This window comes from Grus americana, chromosome 2, assembly GCF_028858705.1.
Source record: "Grus americana isolate bGruAme1 chromosome 2, bGruAme1.mat, whole genome shotgun sequence".
Taxonomy (NCBI): domain Eukaryota; kingdom Metazoa; phylum Chordata; class Aves; order Gruiformes; family Gruidae; genus Grus; species Grus americana.
This window is the reverse complement of record NC_072853.1, coordinates 166,421,335-166,443,817: the sequence shown is the minus strand read 5'-3', so window position 1 is coordinate 166,443,817 and position 22,483 is coordinate 166,421,335. Positions and strand designations below refer to the sequence as shown.

Genomic DNA, 22,483 nt, shown 5'->3' with positions numbered 1-22,483 from the left:
ATCATCCCCAACTAAAGATTTGCTGAAAGGAGAGGTTTCACCTAAGTGAAAGAACTTGGTGTTCTCAGGAGTGAAGCTACAAGTTGGTTGCTTACACAAAAATTGATGTATGCTCAGTTGACATGCTCTTTGAGGACTGCCTAAAGCAAGAGCCCCAAAAAATCTTAAGAGATGCTAGAACTGAGGTTAATGGCCTCATGTCTTAAAGAAGAACACCAACACCTTGTGATGCTCAACTCATTAGGACTTGCCACCAAAACTAAGCCAAGACCTCTTTCTCACTAAGATAATTAAGGATATAAGTTTATAGAACTGTTGGGGTTTTTTTACCCTCATGCTGTTAGAGAATACTTTGAGTATTCCTTTTTGAGGATATTCTTTGAGCAAGAGTAAGACAAAAAAGCCTCCCAGGACCTGGCCACTGATTTACATTACTGCTCCAGGAAACTTAGCCAGAGAAACCAAGTTTAATGCAGACTACATCAGCAAATATCCATGTTGTCATTGTTTGTGTCCACAACCAAGCCTGAAGAATGCTGGGGACTGAAGAGTATGGTGATGTCTTTCAGCCACGCACAAGCTGCTACAGAGAGGGAAGGAGTTCCTCAGTGGAAAGAAAATAAAATGAAACCAGCTTATGGTTCAGCCAGAGAAATTTCCATCACCTGTTAGAGGAAAACCTTTATCACTAGGAAGTGAAGCACTGATGAAAGCAGTCAGGCCCACAGCAGAGCATCTTTCATTGAGCATTTGAAAGGTTGGCATGGGAAGATGTCTGCCAGCAATTGTTCAGACCTTGCAAATAGGGGTCTTTCCAGACCCATTTTATAATCCAGCCATGGCACGCTGCTGTGTCCTTCCACCTCTGCTCCCCCAAATAAAACCCAGACCATCTCCAAATGCCTTCTTAGAAGAGGCCTGCAGGCAGCTTTGGGCATGCCTCTCCTCCACCATCCCCATGGCCATAAGCAAGATGCAGGCTTTGCACGGCAGTGCGGTGGGTCCTTTGAGGGATGTCAGAGCTGCAGCATCGCAGCACAGAGCGGTCCCACAGCCCCAGCGCAGCAAGGCAGCAGCATCCACGTCCCACTTGTGCGACGCCTGTTCCCTTCTCCGCAGCCTGCGGAGCACCAGGAGATTTTTCATAAGAGCCATAAAAAAACCCAAGCTGAAGAAACTGAAAGTTTGTTCCCCCCCCAAAAAAAATCATCTCATACAGCTGCCAACTGCTCCTGTGACCACCCAAACTGCTCACCCATTTCTTCTAAGTAGAAGAGCTGAAATATCATAAGCAGGGGGAGACGCAAGGAGAGTGAAGTTACACAGGGCTATTAGCAAAATAAACCTTTGCTCTGGCAAGCTGAAGAAGCAGTACCAAGAGCAGCGTCGGCACTCAGTCACCACGTTTAACCCTTCCTTTCCTCAGCCACCGTCCCTGTGAAAGACGGCAAATCGCCATCCCCTCCCCAGTCTGCTGGCAGCCGCTCAGCAGGGATTAAATTTGGGTCCAGAGCAGCAAAACACAGATCTCACATAAAGCCCAACGGGTCAGGATGGTATTAAATTATTAATTATTCATTCCCTGGACTGCAGGCATACAGGCAAGGGAATGGAAACCTCATCTTGCAGAGTGGGACAGTGCTGCCTCCTCTACCCTACGGGAAACAGAACAAAAACTTTTTAAGGACTGTAGGAAGGAAAAAAGTTATGCCATGATAATTTTCCTGCCCTGCTCGGGGATCTTCCCCTCACTTGGCACTGGCAGGATTCCCCTCTTCTCCCCCACTGCATGTATCACCCAACACTTAAAACGCTGGAGAAAACCCCTGTCCTGCCCAACTCTCCCCAAAGAAAGAATTATCCTGCCTGCTTGCCCAGGGCGTCACAAGTTAATGACTATTTTTCACTCGAGCTTCAGGGAAACAGATGCCAATCTCTTTCACAACCACAGCTCACCTTCAACTGGAGAGTTAAATTACTAAGAGGATGAGTGCACTTTTGGTGAAGTACTCCCATTTTATCCAGTGAGTTAAGGACAGCAGAGAAAAATTGGTGTGTGACTCACTGCCCTGCATTTTTAAGTGAAAAAGCAAAGAGCTTGGTTTAAAGAATTGAAAAAGCAAGATGTGGAAAAGAAAAAAAATGAAGAGTGAAGAAAACAAGAGAGCAAACACCTCTAAAACACCTCATCTGGGCAATTTTAAGCACTGAATCAGCAGATGCAAGAGCTCTTCAGAGGAGCCGGTTCACACATTAGCCTAGGTAATGTGTTTGCAGCTTTCTATCTGAGAGGCTGCCTATATTAGTCATCTGTAAGGGGACACTTCAGCGATGCTAACTGGAATGAACTGAGCAGAGGAATGCAAAGTGGGGTGGTTAAACCACATCAATTTTGAAGGAGTGCCACCACACCAGGCTCTAGAGTGCCCTTAATTCAGTTTAGCCTGATTTGCATTGAAATCAAGTACATTAAAGTGAATTAAGAATCTTTAATCCCCAAGGAGAGTGTTTCTACCAGGGCTAGTTAAGAGTAATTGAACTAATCCACTTTAAAAGTCAGTCCAGATTAGTCGTGCTAAGTGGCTGTGCAGATGAGGCCTGGGAGCACAGGGACTGTCTCTAGCATGCAATAATCACATCAATCTGCCTTGCTCTGGGAGGACAGCTACAGCAGGGCTATTTTGCTATCCGGAGGCTGGGAGTGGTCCAAGACACTCAAATAAGAACGCTAATAGAAATGTCTACTTGTGCTTGACAGGTGCCATCTGGTTGCAACTGAAGGCATTTCCACATGTATTTTCTGTACATACCATATATGCTGGGTATGGCCAAGGGGGAAGCTGGATTTTTTTTTTTTATGGGCAGCTCAGGGACCAGGTTACTGCTCCAAAAAGTGCTGGCAGCATCTCTCCTTCAAGCCATGCTTGAAGCTCACATCCTCTCACTGAAATAGGTGATACAAGTTTGCAGGTCTCTGCTCCCAAAGATGTCAGGAGATGTATTGTGGGCTCAGCAGAGCACTGAAGGGACCATCTCCACACACGTTAATGGCTGTGGGTGGTTGGTGTCCCTGTTTAGTGCTATGACACCCACCCTACTCTTCTGCAAGTTCCCAGGGTGTTATCTACTTCCCACTGGTTTCCACCCCAGTTTTTCAACTGGACTCAACTGGTTAGAGCAAAACCAATTCAGCCACACACACTTCCCACAGAAATAGGGAAAGGAAAGCTAAGAAGGAGCAATAGATATCAAAGAGAGGGCTAACCACCACCCCAAAACCCATCCTGCTCCAGTTTCTACTGCAGGTCCATCCCCCCCCAGACCAGGCAGCAGCCTCAGCACAGGTTTTGCCTTTCTAGGAAAGCACCGAGCCCCTCTGATCCAAGCCAGTTCTTCCCCAGCTAAGAATAATCCCCCCAGCTGCTGTTTGATTTACACATTACCATGGATGCACAGTGTTTTTTATCTGGTAGATATACAGGGGGAGAGGGAGCAAGTCTGCGTGTGTTCGTTCCAGTTAATGTTTCCTGTGCGGTTCAGGCCGTTATGCCTACAGGTATGTTTATTCCACTACTTTAGCAAACCAGCAGACTTTTTAATGGAACTGTTGATATTTTTCCTGGCTGATCCTCCTGGAAAGGCGAGGCAGCGTACAAATGAAGTTCATGCCTAGCTCCAGCCTGAAGCTACTCTCCTCCTCCTGGGACCGCAAGGAATTGAAGGTTTCCATTGCACTGGTCAGATTTCTTCCTTCTCCAGCCTTCAAGTTTTAGATACATAAACAGAGGCGCTCAGGCAGCTGTCAGTAGCAGGAGCAATGCATGGCTGGTGCTTTATGCAAGGGCAGCAGCTGCACTGAAAGTCCAGCTGTGCATCTCCCAGCAAGGCTCTGGAGAAGGATAGCAGGTACAACACTGCACCGTTGAAGCGAAGGCTCAGCTACGCAGCTTGTTTTGCTGTCAGCTCTTGCAGGCTGAAGCTAGGGGTTTCCTGTTTATTAGGAGTTCAGAGCTCACAGCCATCAGTAGATCCCCCATAACATTTGGGTTTGGACCCCATTTATCCCTGCAACAGGAGCAGTAACTCCAACCCAGTCAGAGGGCTCTCCATCAGGCACCTACAGAAGACACTTTCAGATATGGTCCATAGTCCAACAGCCCTTTGGGCTCCAAGAATAGCCAAGGGATGTGCACCAAGTCCCTGACTGAGCTCCAAGTCTGCTCCCCCTGAGAACAGCCCTGTTTTACAAGCTGAAGTACCCTGAGGTCAATGGACATAGGTCAATGGACATGCCTAAAGCCATGCAGATGTCTAGCAATCTCTCTGCTCCCTTCACCCCCCATTGAGCAACCAGGTAAACCTTACCCCTGGCCTCTGAACACATCCAGACAGATCAGACACCACCTCTACAGCCACTTCAATTGGCAAAAGCACTTGAAAGGAGCACTCCAAAGAGCCCTGGTAACAGTAAACAGCCCCACACAGCCAGGCAAGAGCATCTGTTTGGACAAGGCTACTCAACTGCCCCTGTGCTGCTGATCTGTCCAACAGCATCCCTGAGAGCAGCTCACCAGCCTCTCACCACACTCAACACTGGAGCAGTCAGCCTCTGGGAGCAGATGGGGTCACCACTTGCCTCCACACCATAAGGTGCCCCACTGCCTACAGCACAGTCTGCAAGGGAGAGCAACCAACCCCAGCCAGATGCTATGGCCAGCGTCACCACGTAACAGGGTCATCAAGCCTGCTGTAGTCCCAAACTCCAATGAGTCAGAAAAGGCCAAGCCTCCAAGCTCGCCTCCCCCCTCCCAGTGCCGTCTCCAGCTCTCGGATTTTCCATGAGCCTTGCAGCAGCCCAAGCAAGTGCCTTGAGGGATGCAGTGCTGAGGGAGGATGCCCTTCTCTTACCCTGGTAGCTCCCACAAGGCAGTGTCTGGGACAGCCCATGAGGAACCCAGTCCATGCACTGGGGAGGACTGGGACCACGAGCTCCCCAGAGACAAACTGGGGTTAGCTTTAAGGTATCTCCACTACATCAAGTGAGATTTGTTTCTGCATGGCTGTGGATCCCTCTGCAAGCTCAGGAGACAAATGCAGGATTATGCCTGGTCCCACTCCCCTCCAAATGCTATCTCTTTGGTCCAGCATCTGTCCCGCACCTTGTGGAGACAGGTCTCTGCCTATAAACACATTTTCATCAGCTGCAAAAACCAGCATGGAGATTATGGCTTCAACCAGGCAAAATGAAGAATAACCACATAACACTGACCACTGCTCAAAGCCTTGTTTAATCAAGTTCACACTCTCCCAAGAGCAGCTCTTCAGCTTCAGTCCTCTCTTCAAACTCATGCTAAGCCTCTGGATTTCCAGAGTCAACATGGGACAAGCCAGAAGATAGAAATAGTCACCAGGGATGCAACACAGCCATGCTAATGAGCCAAAGGAAGTGCTGGATCTTTGGTTAGACCCTGTAATTCAGCTCAAGTAGCTGTTTCACCTCTGGCCTGTCAGATCAGCTTGCTAACCACAGACTGGGAAATAGCTCCTGCTAGCTCCCAGCAGGAGATTTATCTTTGGCAGGGGCTGAAAACATCCCTACCCCCCTCACCTTTGATTACAGAGAGGCCCAGAGATGCAGAAAGAGCTATGCTATAAGTTTGCCAGGTATTTCAAGATCTCACCTTACACTGGAAGAGGATTAGGGCTAGAAAAGAATTTTGTCAAGATTAAGCCAAACAAGTCAGTTCTTTTAAATAAAGTATCAGTTCTGGTGAACTGTCCCCAGAGGGGTTTGGGCTCCAGGGTAGGGTTTCTTGTCAGAGGAGATGGGCAGCCCTGGAGAGCTGTAGCACAGCAGGGCTTGCAGCAGAGCAGTAAGCTGAACGCTGTGTCACTGAGCTGGGCGAGCTCCACTGAAGTCATTGATTGCTCTGGGAGAGGTCACCGTAGCCAACACCAACATAATCAGCCTCAGCCCAAAAGGATTTGCCCAAGTTGGATCCTCATCCTAAGTGCAGTCACACTCAGCTGTCTCCCAGACACCCAGTCCCACCAGGTGCCTGGGCTCCCAGGTGAACACCCCACCCTGAGCTGAACCTCGCTCCCAGACACTCTGATGTCATAGCTCATTCATTCATATCATAACTCACCTGAGCAAGACCAAAGCCAATCCCACACAGTAGAGAAGCTCAGCTCTACAAGCAGCGCTGCTGCAAGAGCCAGGAGAATGTAGTGCTGTGACATATCCTACATCAGTGGGTACAGATGCTCCCGTACCTGAGAAGGGACACTAGAAGCCTCCTTTGAGACTATGAAGGAGGTATCCAGGCCTCCTCAGATCTTGGTGGGTTGGGATACTTGTGCTTGAGACTAGAGAGCAGTAAGATGTATAGAAGCTGAGAAACACCAAAATACGGTGGCCTTCCTAAGCTAAATTCAAGTGAAAGGACATTTTCTTCACTTGCCTATTTTGCAATGCTTTGTCTGATGTGCCCTCACCTACACTCCACAATGCTGAAAGGCACTGCCTTAGAAGAGGCTCTGCACCCACAGGGGACAGGATTGACTGCTTTTCCATGGCAATCAGGAGACACTGAAGTCATAGCAACATCTGGGAGAAGCAAGCCATCTGGAAAAGGATCTGCCAGACCTCCTGCAGGTAAGACATCTACCCTCCCTGCAGGCAGAGTGAGGAGCTTTGGTGTTAAGGCCAAGCAGGGTAGATCCTCACCAAAAAACACACCCTACCAGCAGTCAGCTACCAGAGGTCTTTGCACTGATCCCAAGTGAAGCGTTGTATTGGTCACCAGGGTAAAGCTCTGTAAGCTCAGTGCTCCTCAGCTATGCCTGAAGCTACCTCAACATCCAGAAGATTGAATGCTTCACCTTGGCAACTTCAGAACAAGGTGTTTACTAACAGTAATCCTAAAATATGGAGTTGGAAAGTCCCACAAGAGGTCCTCTGCAACATGCAGAACCAACTTCACAGCAGAACCAGCTTGGCCTACAATCTTCAGTTGCAATCCAACAGAAGTGCAGTTATGCCCCCCAGGGCTGTCCAGCTTTGCTTTGTTGCAATACCAAGCATGAGATCACCAATCTTAATCTACCCCGCAGAGAAGACATTACAATGAGGATATTTAAAGGTCTGAGCTCACCATAATAGTGAAAGCCAGTCAATGCACCCGACTCAGCAGGGGTTCACACAGCAAGGTCTACCCTAGGAATTATCTGTAGGCAGATCATGAGGACTAGGGCATAGCAATGCCTCCGTGCGGTTTCTTTTAAGCACTCAGGTGGGGAAGTCTACAAAAATCACACCAAGTCATGAGAGCAACCTGCCAGAGCTCAACACTCCTCCAACACGAGCACTCGGTGACCCCACGGCCCCCCCAGTCAAGCCCACAGAAGGGTCAGCTAGCACCAGTGCACTCCTACACGCGCTGTAGCAACACACAGTGCACTCCCACATGCAGAGCTGGGGAAGCTGTCACATATAGCTGATTGATGACAGCAGGGAACATAAATAAGCCACTTTGCAGAGGTGGAATTTAAAGGGTAATAACTTGCTCTGACTGGAAGTTAGAAGAGGTATTCTTTAAGACATGGGTGAGTCCACCTCAGTAGATGCTCATCTGGCAGTGCTGGTGCTTTTGGAGCAGAGTCATGACCAGCTCCTTTTGGGAAGAAGTTAAGAGGTGCTTAAGATACAGAAGCAGGAAACCCAATGTCAGTGCATCAAAGCAATCCATCTTGGCAGCCTGTCTCACCTACCTGCATGTTACACATGAAGGCATCACCCAGGGGTCAGACTCAAGACACACCCTTGTGTATCTCAAAGTAAACCGTTGATTTTGCTGGACTTTAACAGAGGAGGAAAAAATTATATAGACTAAGAGCAGATGGAAGCAAATTATTTTGCTCATCTGCTGACCTCTTCTCAAAGGACTTGGTCTCAAAAGCAACAGTTGCTTGACCCTATTTGTTTTGGGAAGCTGCTCTACAGTTTGGTTTGAGAGGTTTCCCCAAAGGCAACCCAAGGCTCTGGCTAAACTTCTGCCCATTCCTCCCAGTACTGCCTTGGCCAGAGCCATTTAACAGGTTTTTAATCAAAGCTCAGATATTCCTACAGGCATCTCAGTACTTCATTCACATCTAGGGGAAATACATGTTGCTCCACGCACAAGAAGCTACCTCCTACTATGCACAGTAAATGGCCAATTATGCTACTTCAGTCTCTGGAAGGCTCAGAACAGTTTTTCCAAGAAAGGAAACTTTTGCTACAATTGTGCAATTTGTCCATCCAATGCACGGCAAATGCAGAATTCAGAGCAAGCTAATTTCCCCAAACTCCATAAGCATCTGGCTATCCAATTAATGCTATTTTAATGAGCTAGGTCAAATGAATCTGCTCATAAAATTCATGCCAACTCCCATACAGCCTGACATCCCATCAACATGAACTGCACGCTCCATGCTACCTTCCAAGCCAGCACAGACTCAGCATTAATGTCAGATACTGTTGAGTTTGCATGTTCTACTGTGGATGTATAGAAGAGCTGTTTTGCTGTGTTCTTTCCAAAGGAAGAGTTCAAGTTTTTTTAACCTGTCATTTCCCCTTCCCCCAAAAGAAATCCTTCAGCAACTGAATTAACAAAATACTCCCCACACCTTGTAGAAGAATGATGTAAGGTCACAAGCAGACTGGAAGACCACATAGCACCTGCAGGAGCTGTTGGATCCATTTGAAATAGAGTTCTCTGCAACAGCTAAGGGAAAAAAGTCAGAATAGATTTTTCTATCGGCTAAAGCAAATCCCATAACTGCTATGTTTATCCATGTAGTCAAAATACTCCCTGTTCCACTTAGCACAGTGCAAACACGCATTACAATAAAATGTAAAGCTTACTGAGCTGATAAACTTCATAAGTATTTTATGACAGTATCTCAGGAGATAAGACTTATTAGCACTTACAGCCACAATCTGAGGGAACCTTAAAAAGCACAGTTAAAAACAGGGAAAGAGGACAAATTTAAGACTAGGCATCAAAAAACCCAGCTTCTAAAGGGTTAACCCTTTCCACCCAGCATCATAATAGTTCCTAGCTCCTACTCAGCTTGACCTGAGCTGGCTCCCCAGCTCTGCACCCAGTAAGTCAGGAAAACATACCCTACCTGCAGCCAGACCCTGTGCTGGTCAAGGACCTGCAGCACCAGTCTCCCTGCAGTCACGTTCTGCAGGAGGAGCAGTAGCCTCCCCATCAGCATTTAACAGTGCAAGCAACTGGTCCGTCTGCTTGAGGGCTGCTCAGATTGAGAAACCAATTGCATTAACATGCTACAAGCCACTAGAGAGCTTTCTTGGCTGCAGAGAGAAAGGTTGCTTCATTATGGAGGGAAGCCAGAGGCTCAGCATGTTTGCAGTCTGGAAAGCCAGGTACATGAGACATCTTGGATTGCTTTCACGCACACCCTCAGGGAAGCACTGGGAAGCTGGCAGGTTGCTACCTGGATAGTCAGGAAACTTGGGGTAAAGAAGTTTGTGTCTAAAATAGGCTTTAGCACGAACTAAACAAGTGCCATCACTCCCAAGAGGGCTTTCTCCAGGAGGTAGCTGTAAGCCTTATGGTTTGGCATAGAGAGTCTTCACATACAGCAGCAGATTAAGACAGTTTTAATGCATTGAGCTCTCTCTCCTCTCGAATGCCTCATACAGCAAACATTAGGGTAAAGTTGTCCCATTTGTCCGCTACAGAACACGAGTGACCAGAGAACCCAAGCCCTGAAGGTGCCACATTGCTCTATGTATCTGGAGCAGGGTATCTACGTGGGGCTTCTGGCAGCAGAAGCCCCAACACCATTGGTGGTATGAAAGCATGTCCAAGACAATCTCCCTCACATGGGTATTTCAATGTAGCATCTCCTCAGTCTCCAAAAAAGCTTCAAAACCCTCTTCCAACACAAGTCCACCTTAGAAAATAGCTATGCACAGGGACATGAGGGGGACAGGGGAGGCATTCCAGCCTTCAGCTATTCTGAGCTAAGCTTTCTAGGTCCCACCACCTCCTTGCAGCTCTGCACCAAAAACTGCTTCGTGCAATGGAAACACTGGTGATGCTCACGGGTTCAGTACCTCTTCTGGCTAGTCAGACTCCTCCAAGAATACAGACAGTTTAGTTCAGTGATGTCTTCTGGCTTGGCTTCTCCACCAAAAAATCTCAAGGAGTCTTTAAATATCAACATTTCACCAGGAATAAACACACTGTCAGCATCTCCCTAAATTAAGGCAATGGGATGCGCATCCTTGGGACAGGAACATCTTCTCCAGGAGGCAATTACACCAAGGCTGCAAGCACAGTAGGTTACGCAGACAGAAAAATGAAGAAAGCAAAGACTCACAAAAGCCAGTCCAGTCAGAAAGATTCAAACTAAAGGAGCATCGCACCAGCTTCTCTGTGCAGTCTTCCAGACCTTCCACTTAACCCTCCCCCTTCCCAATCCCACAACCTAATTCAATTACCTACCACTGAATAAGCCTTAAGGCGATTCTCATTACCCTGCGATAAAGCACAAGGCCTTTAATTATTAAACACTCATGAGCTTTTTGTGTTGGGGTTGTGGGGCTGGACTCCCTTTTATTGTTGTTAGCAGCTTCCAGAAAGCAAGTTAATCATTGACCAGGCCTTTCACCAGGAGACCAGAGTCCTATAGATTCCTGGTCTCTGGTTCTGCATCACCAGTCACACTAAAGAAAGTCACCGGCCTCCTCCTGCTTTGCCAAGTATCACTTAATATTTTCCTAACAAGCCATCTTCCCCTCTAGGGAGTCATCTGTAGCACTGGTGACCCCTGTGAAAAAAGAGTATTTGGACAGAGAAGCTACATACAATGCTCACCATTAAGTTGAGTTCAGCAAAAAATAGCCCCAATGTCTTTCCAAGTAAGGGAAACTGAGGCAGAAGATAGCAGCTCCCAAATCTCAAGCAACATGGTCAAGCCAGTACATGAGTCCAAGACATATAATCCCTGTCTGAATAAAGCTTTGTTCCATCCTCCAGGCGTACTGCAGGTGGAAGGAACTTTTGGGTACCTCCCAGCCCAATTTCGGCCAAATCCTTGTCCCCAGAGCTGAAGAACATGGAACAGTTTGGGTTGAAAGGGACCTTAAAGCCCATCCAGTTCCAGCCACCCTGCCATGGGCAGGGACACCCTCCACTAGCCCAGGTTGCCCAAAGCCCCATCCAACCTGGCCTTGAACACTGCCAGGGAGCCAGGGGCAGCCACAGCTTCTCTGGGCAACCTGTGCCAGGGTCTCAGCACCCTCACAGGGAAGGATTTCTTCCTAACATCTAATCTAAATCTACCCTCTTTCAGGCCATCACCCCTTGTCCTATCACTCCACGCCCTTGTAAAAAGACCCTCTCCAGCTTTCTGGTGGACCTCAGCAGCATGCAGAGTTATTTTTCCAAATGCTCCTGGGTTTGTCACCACCCTTACAGAACTTCATCAATTCCAGTGCCACCTTCAAGCATCTACAAAGCAAATGCTTCTTCTGGGCATGGGGGTCCCATTCACAAAGAAATGGAGGTTAAACACTGCTTTCAACTGACCCAGAGAGGCCTTTTTTGGGGAGAGAAGCCAGTCAGGGCTCAGACAGATCAGTCTCTACATGAGAATTCACCCGCTCAGAAGCGGCGCCGGGGGGGTGGAAAAACAAACTAAGCCAGGCACACCCTTCCTATTCCAAGAAAAAACCAAAAATCCAGCACCTTAAAAACCAGCATCACCATGTAGAAGAGGCAGAACCACCACAGGATGGGATGGCAAAGCCACCCTCCCAGCCCCAGGAGCTGCCTCCTTACGCTCCAGCTGTGTTTGCCTGTGTGCCGCATTCCTCCCTCGCCACCCGAGTCCAGGTTTTGTTTTTTTGGGTTGTGCTGAGAACCAGCTGCTCCATCTCACACACGCCAGAGACGACCGGCGCGTCTGGAAAGCCAACGCGCTGTGGCCTGGCTACGCAACAGCTTCCCAAGAAGTTCACACGCCTTCAGCCGAAGCTGCAAACACTAGTGTGTGGCCCCACACTACCATCAAGTGACAGGTACAGAAATTCTTGATATGCAACTGCCATGTTAGCACCTAGCATATCCCACAGGCTGGAAAAAACAGGCAGCAGAGCCTGCCAGCACCAGCGGGCTTGCTTTTATTGGAGATGACATTCAAGCTGATGCCACACGCTTGTAGCAGCGGAGTTCAGAAACTCACACTAAGTCTCAGCCCCCCTCTAAGAGCCCACCCCATCGGGGTGGTCACAGCCCCTGAATACTTCAAGTGCAAGATTCAGATCTTTTCTAAGTAAATCTTAGCAGAAGCACACCCTGAATTGCAGGGCATGTAATATTTCTACCCCAGCAGCACTTAAAGCTTACAGGGATACCTATTCTGCACCTGCCAATGGGAACAAAAATATATTGCACTTCCCACACCAAAAAAACCTCTACCATGCAGTAAGGAACCTGCTCCTGCTAGCGATGTGTTGGTAAATCAGGGCAAGCTATGCTTCCCCTCCCTCCCTCTCCCCCACGCAAGCATTTAAGGGTTCCTGTTGCCTGCGTGCAGTATACAGATCAGTTACATTTATGAAGAACATTGCAATCTGTCAATATAAACAGTATGTAAGCATGAGCCACTTGTAACATTACTACTGTCTTGACAAGTGTTTGCGGAGAGGGCAGAGCTGCTTGGCTCCTGCTGCTGCTGGAGGAAAGCAGAGCAAATCCCAACCTGCAGAAACCAACACTTCTTCCAGCAAGGGAAAAAAAGGGGTGCATCAAAACTGAATCAGACTATAAGTCAGAACACCCAGAAAGAGAGGGGGAACGATTTATGGTCTGGACAGGTTGCAGCCTCAGTCAGATCCACAGACCAGGCGGCTCAGGAAAGCAGCAGGCTCTTACAGGCCAGTTTGCCTTCGCGCTAGCACCAGGGTACGGCAGGACTGAAGTTAATCAGCCTGCATGTCACCCCAGCGTGGCTAATCTTGTCATCTGCCACTTCCAAAGCCCAGTAGTGCAAGACCCAACACAATTCCCCAGATGCCTCTATGGCATTTCTACCACCTCCTAGCCACATTTGAGAGAGGAAAGGGAAGAAGGGGGGGTACCCACACTCAAAACTTGTACAGCATAAGAAAAGCAAAGCAGGGAAAAAAGTGAAATGCAATGCTTTCTCAGGGATCCCGGCAGTCTGGGGCTGCTCCAAACTACCCCCATCAGCCAGTTGTAATATGGCGCAAATTAGTTTTCAGACAGCCCAGCTGCAGAGGAGATGGCTGAACATAAAAGCAGGCTCACTTTTAGAACAGCCAGTTCATCTCAACGAGCCAGTCTCAGCTGACACTTATCTCAAGGCAATGCTTCCCCCTCTGGTACAGACTCAGCCAGTAACAGTCTCCCATCCGTACTCCTACCCTAAAACACACCATCAGGCATCCTGATGCACAACTCTAAACCTACCGCAAGCCATCAGGCCCTGCTCAGCTTTGCAGGCATGCTTCCTCCTCTCTAGCATCAAGTGTCATATCAGACAAGGCTTCGGAGCTGTAGCATCACCACAGCCCTGAAGCCAGCCTGCTTATCAGTAATTAGGGCTAACAAGCCCCTTCTGAGCAGGTGCCTACAGGGACTCAGCTCTGCTCACTGCTACACAGCAGCATCACTTCAGGTCCCGCTTTTGCTGTGTACCAATTCCAGGTCAAGCTGACACCCACCTCTCCCACACCAGGGAGGACATCAGCAACGCTCAGGGAGCACCACTGAGACCACCAGCATAACCCCAGGCAAGGGACAAGGCTGTCCCTGCCTTCACCCCAGACCAGTGAACTGTTACCTTCAGCACACATCCTAACCAGGCAGCTTGGGGATGGAGCAAGACAGCAAGGGCCCCATCTGCACCAATGCTTTCTCTCACATACACCAATCCGTACTTCCAGAGGGCATTTATCATTTTTGGCTACTCGTGCATCCCTCTAAGACACCAGAGGCAGACAGAGAAGCAGCAGCCTCCAGCCATGGCCTTCCCACCCCAGCATCCCCCCTCCCACTCGCTAGCTGCCCCTGTGGGGCAGGCACAGACATAACTACATGCTGACACAATCTTGTTATCATGTAACCGTGCCCGGTTTCTGTCCCCATGCACTAATTCCCTGCCAGGCCACACATTTGGAGACATTGAATTCTTTCCCCGAAATAAGACATTGGGGATGGGGGGGGAAGGGATCATCCACAGCTGTCCCTATCCCCCACCAGACTGCAGAACAGAGCAGCTAAGCTGCAGCTACAGCATGACATCTGTTTAACACAGCCGCCTGGTGTGCTCTGCTCCCCACCACCTCTGATGGGGATGTTCAAACCCGGAGCAGATGGTCTAGCAGGCCACCAAAAGGTGTCACGGTGGCTTTGATGATGTCTTGGACAGGGAAGGAATGTCCCTTCCCCTGCCTAGAAAGGGTGTTGCATCAACTGAGCATTTCAACACAGCCCCTGAGCAAAGGGTGATGCATCCAGGTTTTTAGGAAAGATTTATATTAGGACAAACAGATGTGCTTCCTCACCTGAAACAGTTCCTCCATGCATGTGGCTACTGTTCTAGGCATGGCAAGAAGGGCTCATACCAAGCCTTACGGGGCACTTGCAGAGCCACCAAGAGCTCCACAGAAACATACAGCTTTTACCAGGTAAGATTTCTTTCCTTACCAATATACAGAAGCCCACAGCAAGGAGGGCTCAGCCCTTCCACGCTTGTTAGATCACATATCGCTAGGGATTAGCAGGGACCCTGGACCTCAGCACTGACTATTCCCCATGTCCCCAGCAGCTCAGCAAGTGCAATATCTGCTTTAGGCCTCTTGGAAGAACAAAGAGGAGATTAGCAGCAGATGCTGCTCCTTCGCTGCAGCTCTAACCAGAGAGCAGGATGCTTTGCATAAGCAAACTTCGCTACACACCGCAGCAGCCCCAGAGTGCACATCTGGCTGGGTTTACATCTGGCTGCATCTCCTCTCCCCTTCTTATTGCCAGAGAGTGAGTCTCAAATCAGAAACAGCAGCTGTACTGAGACACAGGGAATAACCCAGAGTGGTCAGGACAGACCTAGCAACACTTCCCTCTGGAGTTAAAATCTACACCAGTCACACGAGGTCAGAAGAAAGAAATCCCAAAAGCAACTGGAATGAGTTACCTGCTGCACTACAGCAGATACCAGCACCACACGGCTTAACAGGAGGGTTACAGCCAAACTCCTTACAAGCCCTGTCAGTCCCTGAAGCACAGTACAACTGCACAGTGCCGGTGGTCTTCAGCAGACACACGAGCTAAAGGGCTCGGTACAGCCCTCTGTGTGCTGCTAGGGGAGAAGAGGGCTTTTCCTAAAAGCCTGCACACACAGCACAGGCTGTTTCCTCAGAGAACCAGCCCCAACAGCAGGAAGTTAAATGGTTCTTGAGTTGGAAACAGAAGATGCAAGTAGCACTGTTTGGAAAACTTTGCCAGACCACAAGCAATGGACAAGCCTCAACACCAGGATTTGTTTTACTGGAAAGAGGAGGGGGGAAAACCTCAAGTCTGCTAAAACATTCTCCAGGGCTGGTCCAGTGGCTCCTACCAGCGGCCACAATACAACATCCCAAAAAGCAGCAAGAACCATCACTCTTGAGTAAACTTACACCAAAACCTCTAATCAGGTGCTCGCATCCCACTCCCCTCAACAAGACAACCTCATTTCGTGACAGGTCTTTAAAACAGACAAGAGGCAGCTACAAAGCGTGTCCTACCGACACCCCAAATAAGCAAAGGGGTGGGGGCTGCGCAGATGGAAAAACAGCAGACCCTTTGCTACAGCGGGCTTTAAAGAGAGGGGGTGAGCGGGTTTGTTTGGCTCCTCCAGCTCAGCTTCTCGCCCTAGGAAGGGGGAGAAAAGGGGGAGAAGGGGGTCCGGGAGGGGGTGGGGGGAGCGGGATCCACCTGCGCGGAGCGGAGCGGGCGCGGACCGAGCCGGTAGCGCCCCCTGCCGGCCGCGCCGCTGCACCGCGCACAGGTGAGCGCAGCGGGATGCGGAGGTTCCGCGCTTCTCCGCGCCCAACCCGCGGGGGACCGTCACCTCTTTCGGGAATAAGCTTTGCACCGTCCCAGGGTGGTGACGGCGGCACGCATCCCCCCAAAAATAAAACAACAAGGCCGCCGGGGTGATGTCGGGACCCGCTTGCCAGCACCTGGTGCTGAGGCACGCACTTAAATTGGGGGAAAAAAAGTTTTTTTCGGAGCTGTCTCTCACGCTGGTGGGGGGGGTCACAGTACGCACCTGGAGCCGAGCTCCCCGGCCACTCCGCTGCGGGTCCCCTCGGTGCGGGCCACCGCCGCTCACCCTGCCGGGGAAGGGCAGAGCAAAACGCTCCCTTGCCCGCAGAGGTTCTGCCTGCGGCCCCCGGGAAAAGCACGGCAGCCCCTGGCAGGCTGCAACCTGCAGCTCCCGGAGAGCCCCGCCGTGGCAGGCAGCCCGCCGAGGGGATTAGGGTCGCCCGGCTCCGAGCGGCGGGACAAGGGGAAGAGACACGGGGCTGCCCCTCCCCGTACCCCTCTCCCGGGGCGGCTGTCAGCGCCGGTGGAGGGGATGCCCGCACCCACCGAGGGAAGGAGGCTGTCAGCAGACGCACAGCAGCATCCCCACCTCGGACGGGAAGGGCAAGGTGCAAAACCCCTTTTGGAAACAAAAAAAAAACCCCACCACACAGAAACCTAAAATAAAATAAAAGTTAAAAAGAAGGAGCGGGGGTGCGGGCGCGTCCGCGCTGAGCACCTACCCGAAGTAGGCGGCGGAGGGCCGCGGGGCGCAGGCGAGCAGCCCTAGGAGCGCGCAGGAGGAGAGCCATCCCAGCAGGACGTGTCCATCCAGCATCTTGCAGCGGCGCCGGCGCTGCTCATCTCGTTCCCCCGCCGCGCCCGCTGCGGTCCCGCCGCCCGCGCCGCTTCTTATAGCGCGGCCGGCAGCGAGCGCCCGGCCGGCGGAGGGGCGGGGCCGGGGCGGGGCCGGCGGGGAGGGGCGGGGCCGGCGGGGAGGGGCGGGGCGGGAGGCGGTGGGGACTCGCCCCCGGGAGGCGGGAGCTGGGGAGGGCGGGGGAGCGGCGCGGAGGGGCGGGGCGGAGAGAGCGGGGCGGGGCGGGAACGGGGGTGCGGGGGGGTGAGGGTGCGGGGAACGGGGGTGCGGGGAGTGAGGGTGCGGGGAGTGAGCGTGCAGGGCACGGGTGTGCGGGGGGTGAGTGTGCAGGGAACGGGTGTGCAGGGCACGGGTGTGCGGGGAACGGGTGTGCGGGGGGTGAGTGTGCAGGGAACGGGTGTGCGGGGAACGGGTGTGCGAGGAACGGGTGTGCGGGGGGTGAGTGTGCAAGACACCGGTGTGCGGGGAGTGAGTGTGCGGGGGGTGAGTTTGCAGGGAACGGGTGTGCAGGGAGTGAGTGTGCAGGGAACGGGTGTGCGGGGGGTGAGTGTGCGGGGAACGGGTGTGCGGGGAACGGGTGGGGGGGGGGGTGTGCAGGGAGTGGGTGTGCAGGGAACGGGTGTGCAGGGAACGGATGTGCAGGGGTGCGTGTGCAGGCGGTGAATGTCCTCCGTCTGGGTGTGCAGGGGGTGGGTGTGCAGGGGAAGGGTGTGCAGGGAAAGGGTGTGCAGGGGATGGGTGTGCAGGGGATGGGTGTGACACAGCCGGGCTGGCAAGGGCTGGCTGTGCCAGGGATAGGCTGGCTGTGCCAGGCATGGCAGTCATGCAAAGGCCAGATGTGGAAGGGGTGGATATGCCACATCTGGACAGCTGTGCAAGGGCTGAGCAGTTGGACATGTGAGGGCTGGGCATGCCAGGGGAGGGCAGTCATGCAAGGGCTGAACGTGCCAGGGATGGGCAGCTGTGCAAGATTCAGGCAGGTGTGCAAAGGTTGGGTGTGCAAGGGATAGATGTGCCAGGAATGGGTAGTCGTGCAAGGGCCAGACGTGCAAGAGCTGTCAGTGCCACAGCTGGGCGGCTGGGCAGTCATGAAAGGGCTGTGCGTGCAAGGGCTGGATGTTCCAGGGGTGGGCCACTGGGCTAAGGATGGATGTGCAAAGGCCAGACTGTTGTGCAAGGGCTGGGTGTGTAAGGCCTGGGCACGCTAGGACCAGGCAGCCATGCAAGGGCCAGGTGTGCAAGGGATGGGCACCTGTGGCAGGGCTCGATTGCTGTGCCAGCACTGGGCACGCAAGGGTTAGACGTGCAAGGTTTGCTCAGCTGTGTGTGGACCAGACATTGCAAGGGCCAGGCGTGCAATGATGAGGCACGCCAGGGCTGCAGGTAATGATGATCCGTCATGCAAAAACAAGGTAGTTGTGCAAGGTCTGGAGAGTTGTCCGAGGGTTAGACATGCCAGTCAGGCTTTTAAAGGCTAGACAGCCACGCAGAAGCAAGACGGTCAAGGGCTGATCCAGTGTGCAAAGGCTGGATGTGGAAAGCCACGGGCATCACACACTCTTGTGCACACACTCCCAGCCCCGTGCAAGAGCGATGCACCCCAGCGATCACTGGCGCAGTGGAGGGGAGCACAGAGACCCCAACGCGTGGACGGGACGATGAGCAGCCCGGCTGGGAAGTAGTTAATGCCCTAAATGTCAGCCCCGGCGCTCGGTGGCAGCCGTCTTTCCGTCTTTCCTGGTCTGGTGGACGTCACTCTCGCCGTCATCCTCGAGGCAATTTCTGCTCCCGCTGCTGCCCAAGAACAAAAAGGTTTCCCTCCTGAGCGTGCGTGTGTGTCATGCTGCCGAACCGCCCCGTGTCCCCGCGGGGACGGGGACGGGAGGACACGCAGGTCCTTGGCACCGGCCTCTCGTCTCGAAAGCCTCTGTCCCCAGGGGTTTAAGGTGTTCAGCTCCACAGAGCTGTGCCCAGCAGGTGACAATTGGGTGCGTGACGAGCCAGCGAGACCCTTGGGTAATCGTGGTGGGGCTGTCTGTATTTCTGACCCCCCCAGTCTGTGGACAAACCGATTCAGGAACCATGGGGGGGGGGGGGCGGTGTAACGGGGATGAACCTTTTGTCCTGGAGTAGCCCCTGGAGTGACACTGGAGCTCCGTGAGTTTATTCTCACCGCTGGCCATGCACTCAGGCATTTCCAGCCTTTCCAGCACTGTGCAAACTATTTGGGTTCTGCTTGTTTTCAGAATAAAAGCAGGGAGGAAAGCCACTTTAATTTTTAATGTGTAAAAACATCCCAGCCCAGTTCCTGGCCAAACCTTGGCAAAATAGACTTGTGGAAAAGCAGCCACTTTGCACCACGCAATGCTTTGTGCATCCACACACCCGTGCATAGGGTTTGGGGGCTCCCGCTGCAGCTGAAACATGCTGGGGTGGGGGCCAAATCCAATCCAGCAAATGGCTTCCTCAAATCCACGTGATTCACCAAGGGCTGGGAATATCTCGGTTCCCTTATCCCGATGGCTGGGACGAAGTGGCATCATGCCACCCCCCACCCCCCCGTGTGCCCCCATGGGTGCTGGAAGGTGAGCAGCCCCCCGGCTCTGCGGGCGATCGCAGCCCGGCAGAGGCAGGCAGCAATATTGCATTAAAGCCCCATCTAGAGGCCTTTCATTAAGGAGAGTTTGGGAGATGAGGACCAGCTCTGAGGTCCTGTTGGGTGTCCTTATCCTCCCACCTGAGCAGTTCCAGCTTGAGAAAAGATAATAAAGGGCTGTGGATGGAGGGGAGGACAAGAAAAGTTTTTTATATATATATATATATATATACACACACACACATATATATATAATTGGGAGGCTTTGCCTGAGTGTTTCTCTGCTGGAAAAGACAGTTTAAGAGTCATTCTTCATGCATGTCCCCAAGAAGCTGGTGTGCCCAGCATGTGGAAGGAAACTCCGGTCATGCCAGGCAGCCCTGAGGCAGAGGTCTGGGGCAGGCAGCCGGGGCTGGGTCACGGGAAAGGCAGCGCGACCCTTGCCGTTACTCATTTCCTCTGCCCGGAGCAAGGTGCCGGAGTTGGGGTGATGCTCTGGGGCATGCGCAACTCTTTCCAAAGTGAGACAGCACCAAAAATAGTCACCACTTCTGCTTTCATCCAGGGGCAAGGGGAAGCCCAAGTGGGCGCTGACTCCTCCAGGGCTTTGCTGCCCACAGATGCTGCTTGTCATGCCTGGGGACCGTGCACCAGTCCCAGACAAAGCATCCTCACGGGGCGGCTTTGTGTCTTTCCAAGTCCTTCAGCAGTCCCCAGGGTGACATGAAAGCCGGGTGTTTCTGCTCAACGGTGGTGGCCTTGGCTGGTGTCCCCGTAGCCACAGACAGCAGAGGGCAGTGCCACACAGGCGCAGTGCTGTGCTGTCATGGGCAGCGTGGACACGCTGGCACGTGCTTGGCTTTTTACGTGGGCATCTTTCAGCAGGGTGTTTTATATCCAGAATGGAGGGGACACGTCGTAGCCAGAGCGGAGCAGCCAAGCAGCCAGCAAATTTGATGTTTCAAGTGACAATTTCAAAGGGCTGTAACTGCACCTGGAAGTGGTGCCACTGTCAGCACCATACCGTCTTTTTTAGGATCGAAAGAAACTGCCAGGGTGCAATGCTAATGCTGGGTAAGGAGCCCCCAAGCAGTTGTCACCAGACCTGCCTCTGCTTTGGCATCATGGAAAACCTGCATCCTGCCCCGATCCCACGGTTGTGCTGCTGTAACGTGCTCCTGCGTGCCAGGCAGTTGGAGGAGCGACCTGCCAGGATCCCAGCAAAGGGTCTGGCATCCTGCAAAGGCTCCTGCCATCCTGCGCCTGCTGCTGGGGTGAGCCCTGCCTCCCAGCCCCGCGGGTGACACCGACCCGTGACAGCCAGCGAGCGCAGACGATGGGACATCCTCAGACAGCCCAGGCTGCTGTGGCTGCCCCGTCAGGCTCTTCCCGGGCACGTTAGACCACAGAGGGATCTGGAGGGTGACTTCAAGTTTTCCTTCTCCATGACTCAGCTCTCGAGCGGAGCTCAGCCTGCCTGCATCGCTCCAGAGGCTTCCCCACCCCAGAAGATCCCTCACCTACACCCTCATTACGGTTTTTGCAGGAAAACCAGTGTCTCTTTTGCTTGGGGTTCCCCTTCCCTCCCTATGGCTTTGCTTTGGGTGCTCTCTGCAATGCAGAGCCAGGCTCCATCTCCCCTCTGAGCAGCTCCTGTTGGAGAGGTGAGGACTTTGACCAGCTCGCCGAGGTCTTGCTGCATGAACCAAAGCTCTCCAGGGCAGCGACTCCAGCTCAGTGGGGTGGTTGAGTCATAGGAGTGCGAGAGAGAAGGAAAATACCCATGAGGTCATCTCGTTCATCCCTCGCTGCCAGTCCTGCATGGGTTCCCCACCAGATACTTGGCACTCGCTCCTAGTCCAGAGTAACTCAAGCAAGGCAGCAAGAGGTGGAGACCTCACCAGGCTCGGTCTGGGCTGGGTATCCAAGGCTGTGCCTGGGATAGCTGAGAAGCCTTCAGCTGCGTTTCCTCCCAACAAATCGCCTCTGAGATGAGCCACTCACATTTCCCTTCCTCAGTTTCCTTAATTAGAAGTGGGCCTGGCATTTATCTGCCCTCCGGATACAGTCTGAAATAACAGACAAGACCCGGGAACGCTGCCTGCCCACAGGACGTCGTTTATTCCACCATCTCAGGGATCACGCCGTGCAAATCCCCCCTGCTGCCACCACCTTCATTTCCAGTTACTCTTTTTTCACCATCACGTGGACTTCCAGGGTGTTTCCTCCCTCCGAGTGATCACACGCAGGCTCAAATCCAGATTCTCTCTTCTTTTCCATCAGGCTTGAATGCAGTTAGAGTCACCGCGGGGATGGCTCTGAGCTTCAGGCAACGTGTTGTTGTGTTATACCTCCATCCCTTCCCTCCCTCCCACCACCACCCAGCCCTCCAGCCAGGGTCAATGATTTTGGGGGGTAGAGATGTGGTCAAATTACTTCTGTTGCTTTCAGCCGGGCTACTGAGAGCCAGGCTGAGAGCATCCCTGCTTCCCCAGGGCTCTGGATAGTGCAAATCACTGCAAATAAGGAGCGGTATGGTCCTGATCACCCCCATCTCCCCTCTGCCCGGTGTCTCCACACCTTTCCAAATGAAGAAAAGGCACTGAAGCCAGCTGCAGTTTATTACTTCAGCGTTATTGAAGGCAAAAAGCAAAAGAGAGCTTGTCATGCCATGATGGTCTGCAAGCAGTTTTCCCTGGTGGAGCCCACCACCCTCCTTCCCATCCAGGGCAGAGCTGGATGCAGGGACACGGGGTGCTGTAAGGCTGTGTGTTCCCTTCTTGCAGAAGGTGGGGGGCCACCAGCTTTGTTCACTGAGGTCTGTGGGGACCATGCCGGACTCAGAGCTATAGCTCATTGGGCTACACGTGTTGAGTTTTTTTGCTTGTTTCTCTATAA

At 52.2% G+C, this 22,483-nt stretch overlaps 1 protein-coding gene across 1 annotated transcript in view; it reads right to left on the bottom strand.

The window, feature by feature from the left end:
- The window catches only part of WNT9A (Wnt family member 9A), a 62,397-nt gene extending 45,396 nt beyond the window's left edge, over positions 1-17,001 (bottom strand). The window contains exon 1 of the mRNA XM_054817351.1: positions 16,856-17,001. Coding sequence (XP_054673326.1) covers positions 16,856-16,950 — 95 coding nt within the window. The 5' untranslated portion in view covers positions 16,951-17,001. The remainder of the gene's footprint in view (positions 1-16,855) is intronic.
- Positions 17,002-22,483: the final 5,482 nt, after the last annotated feature.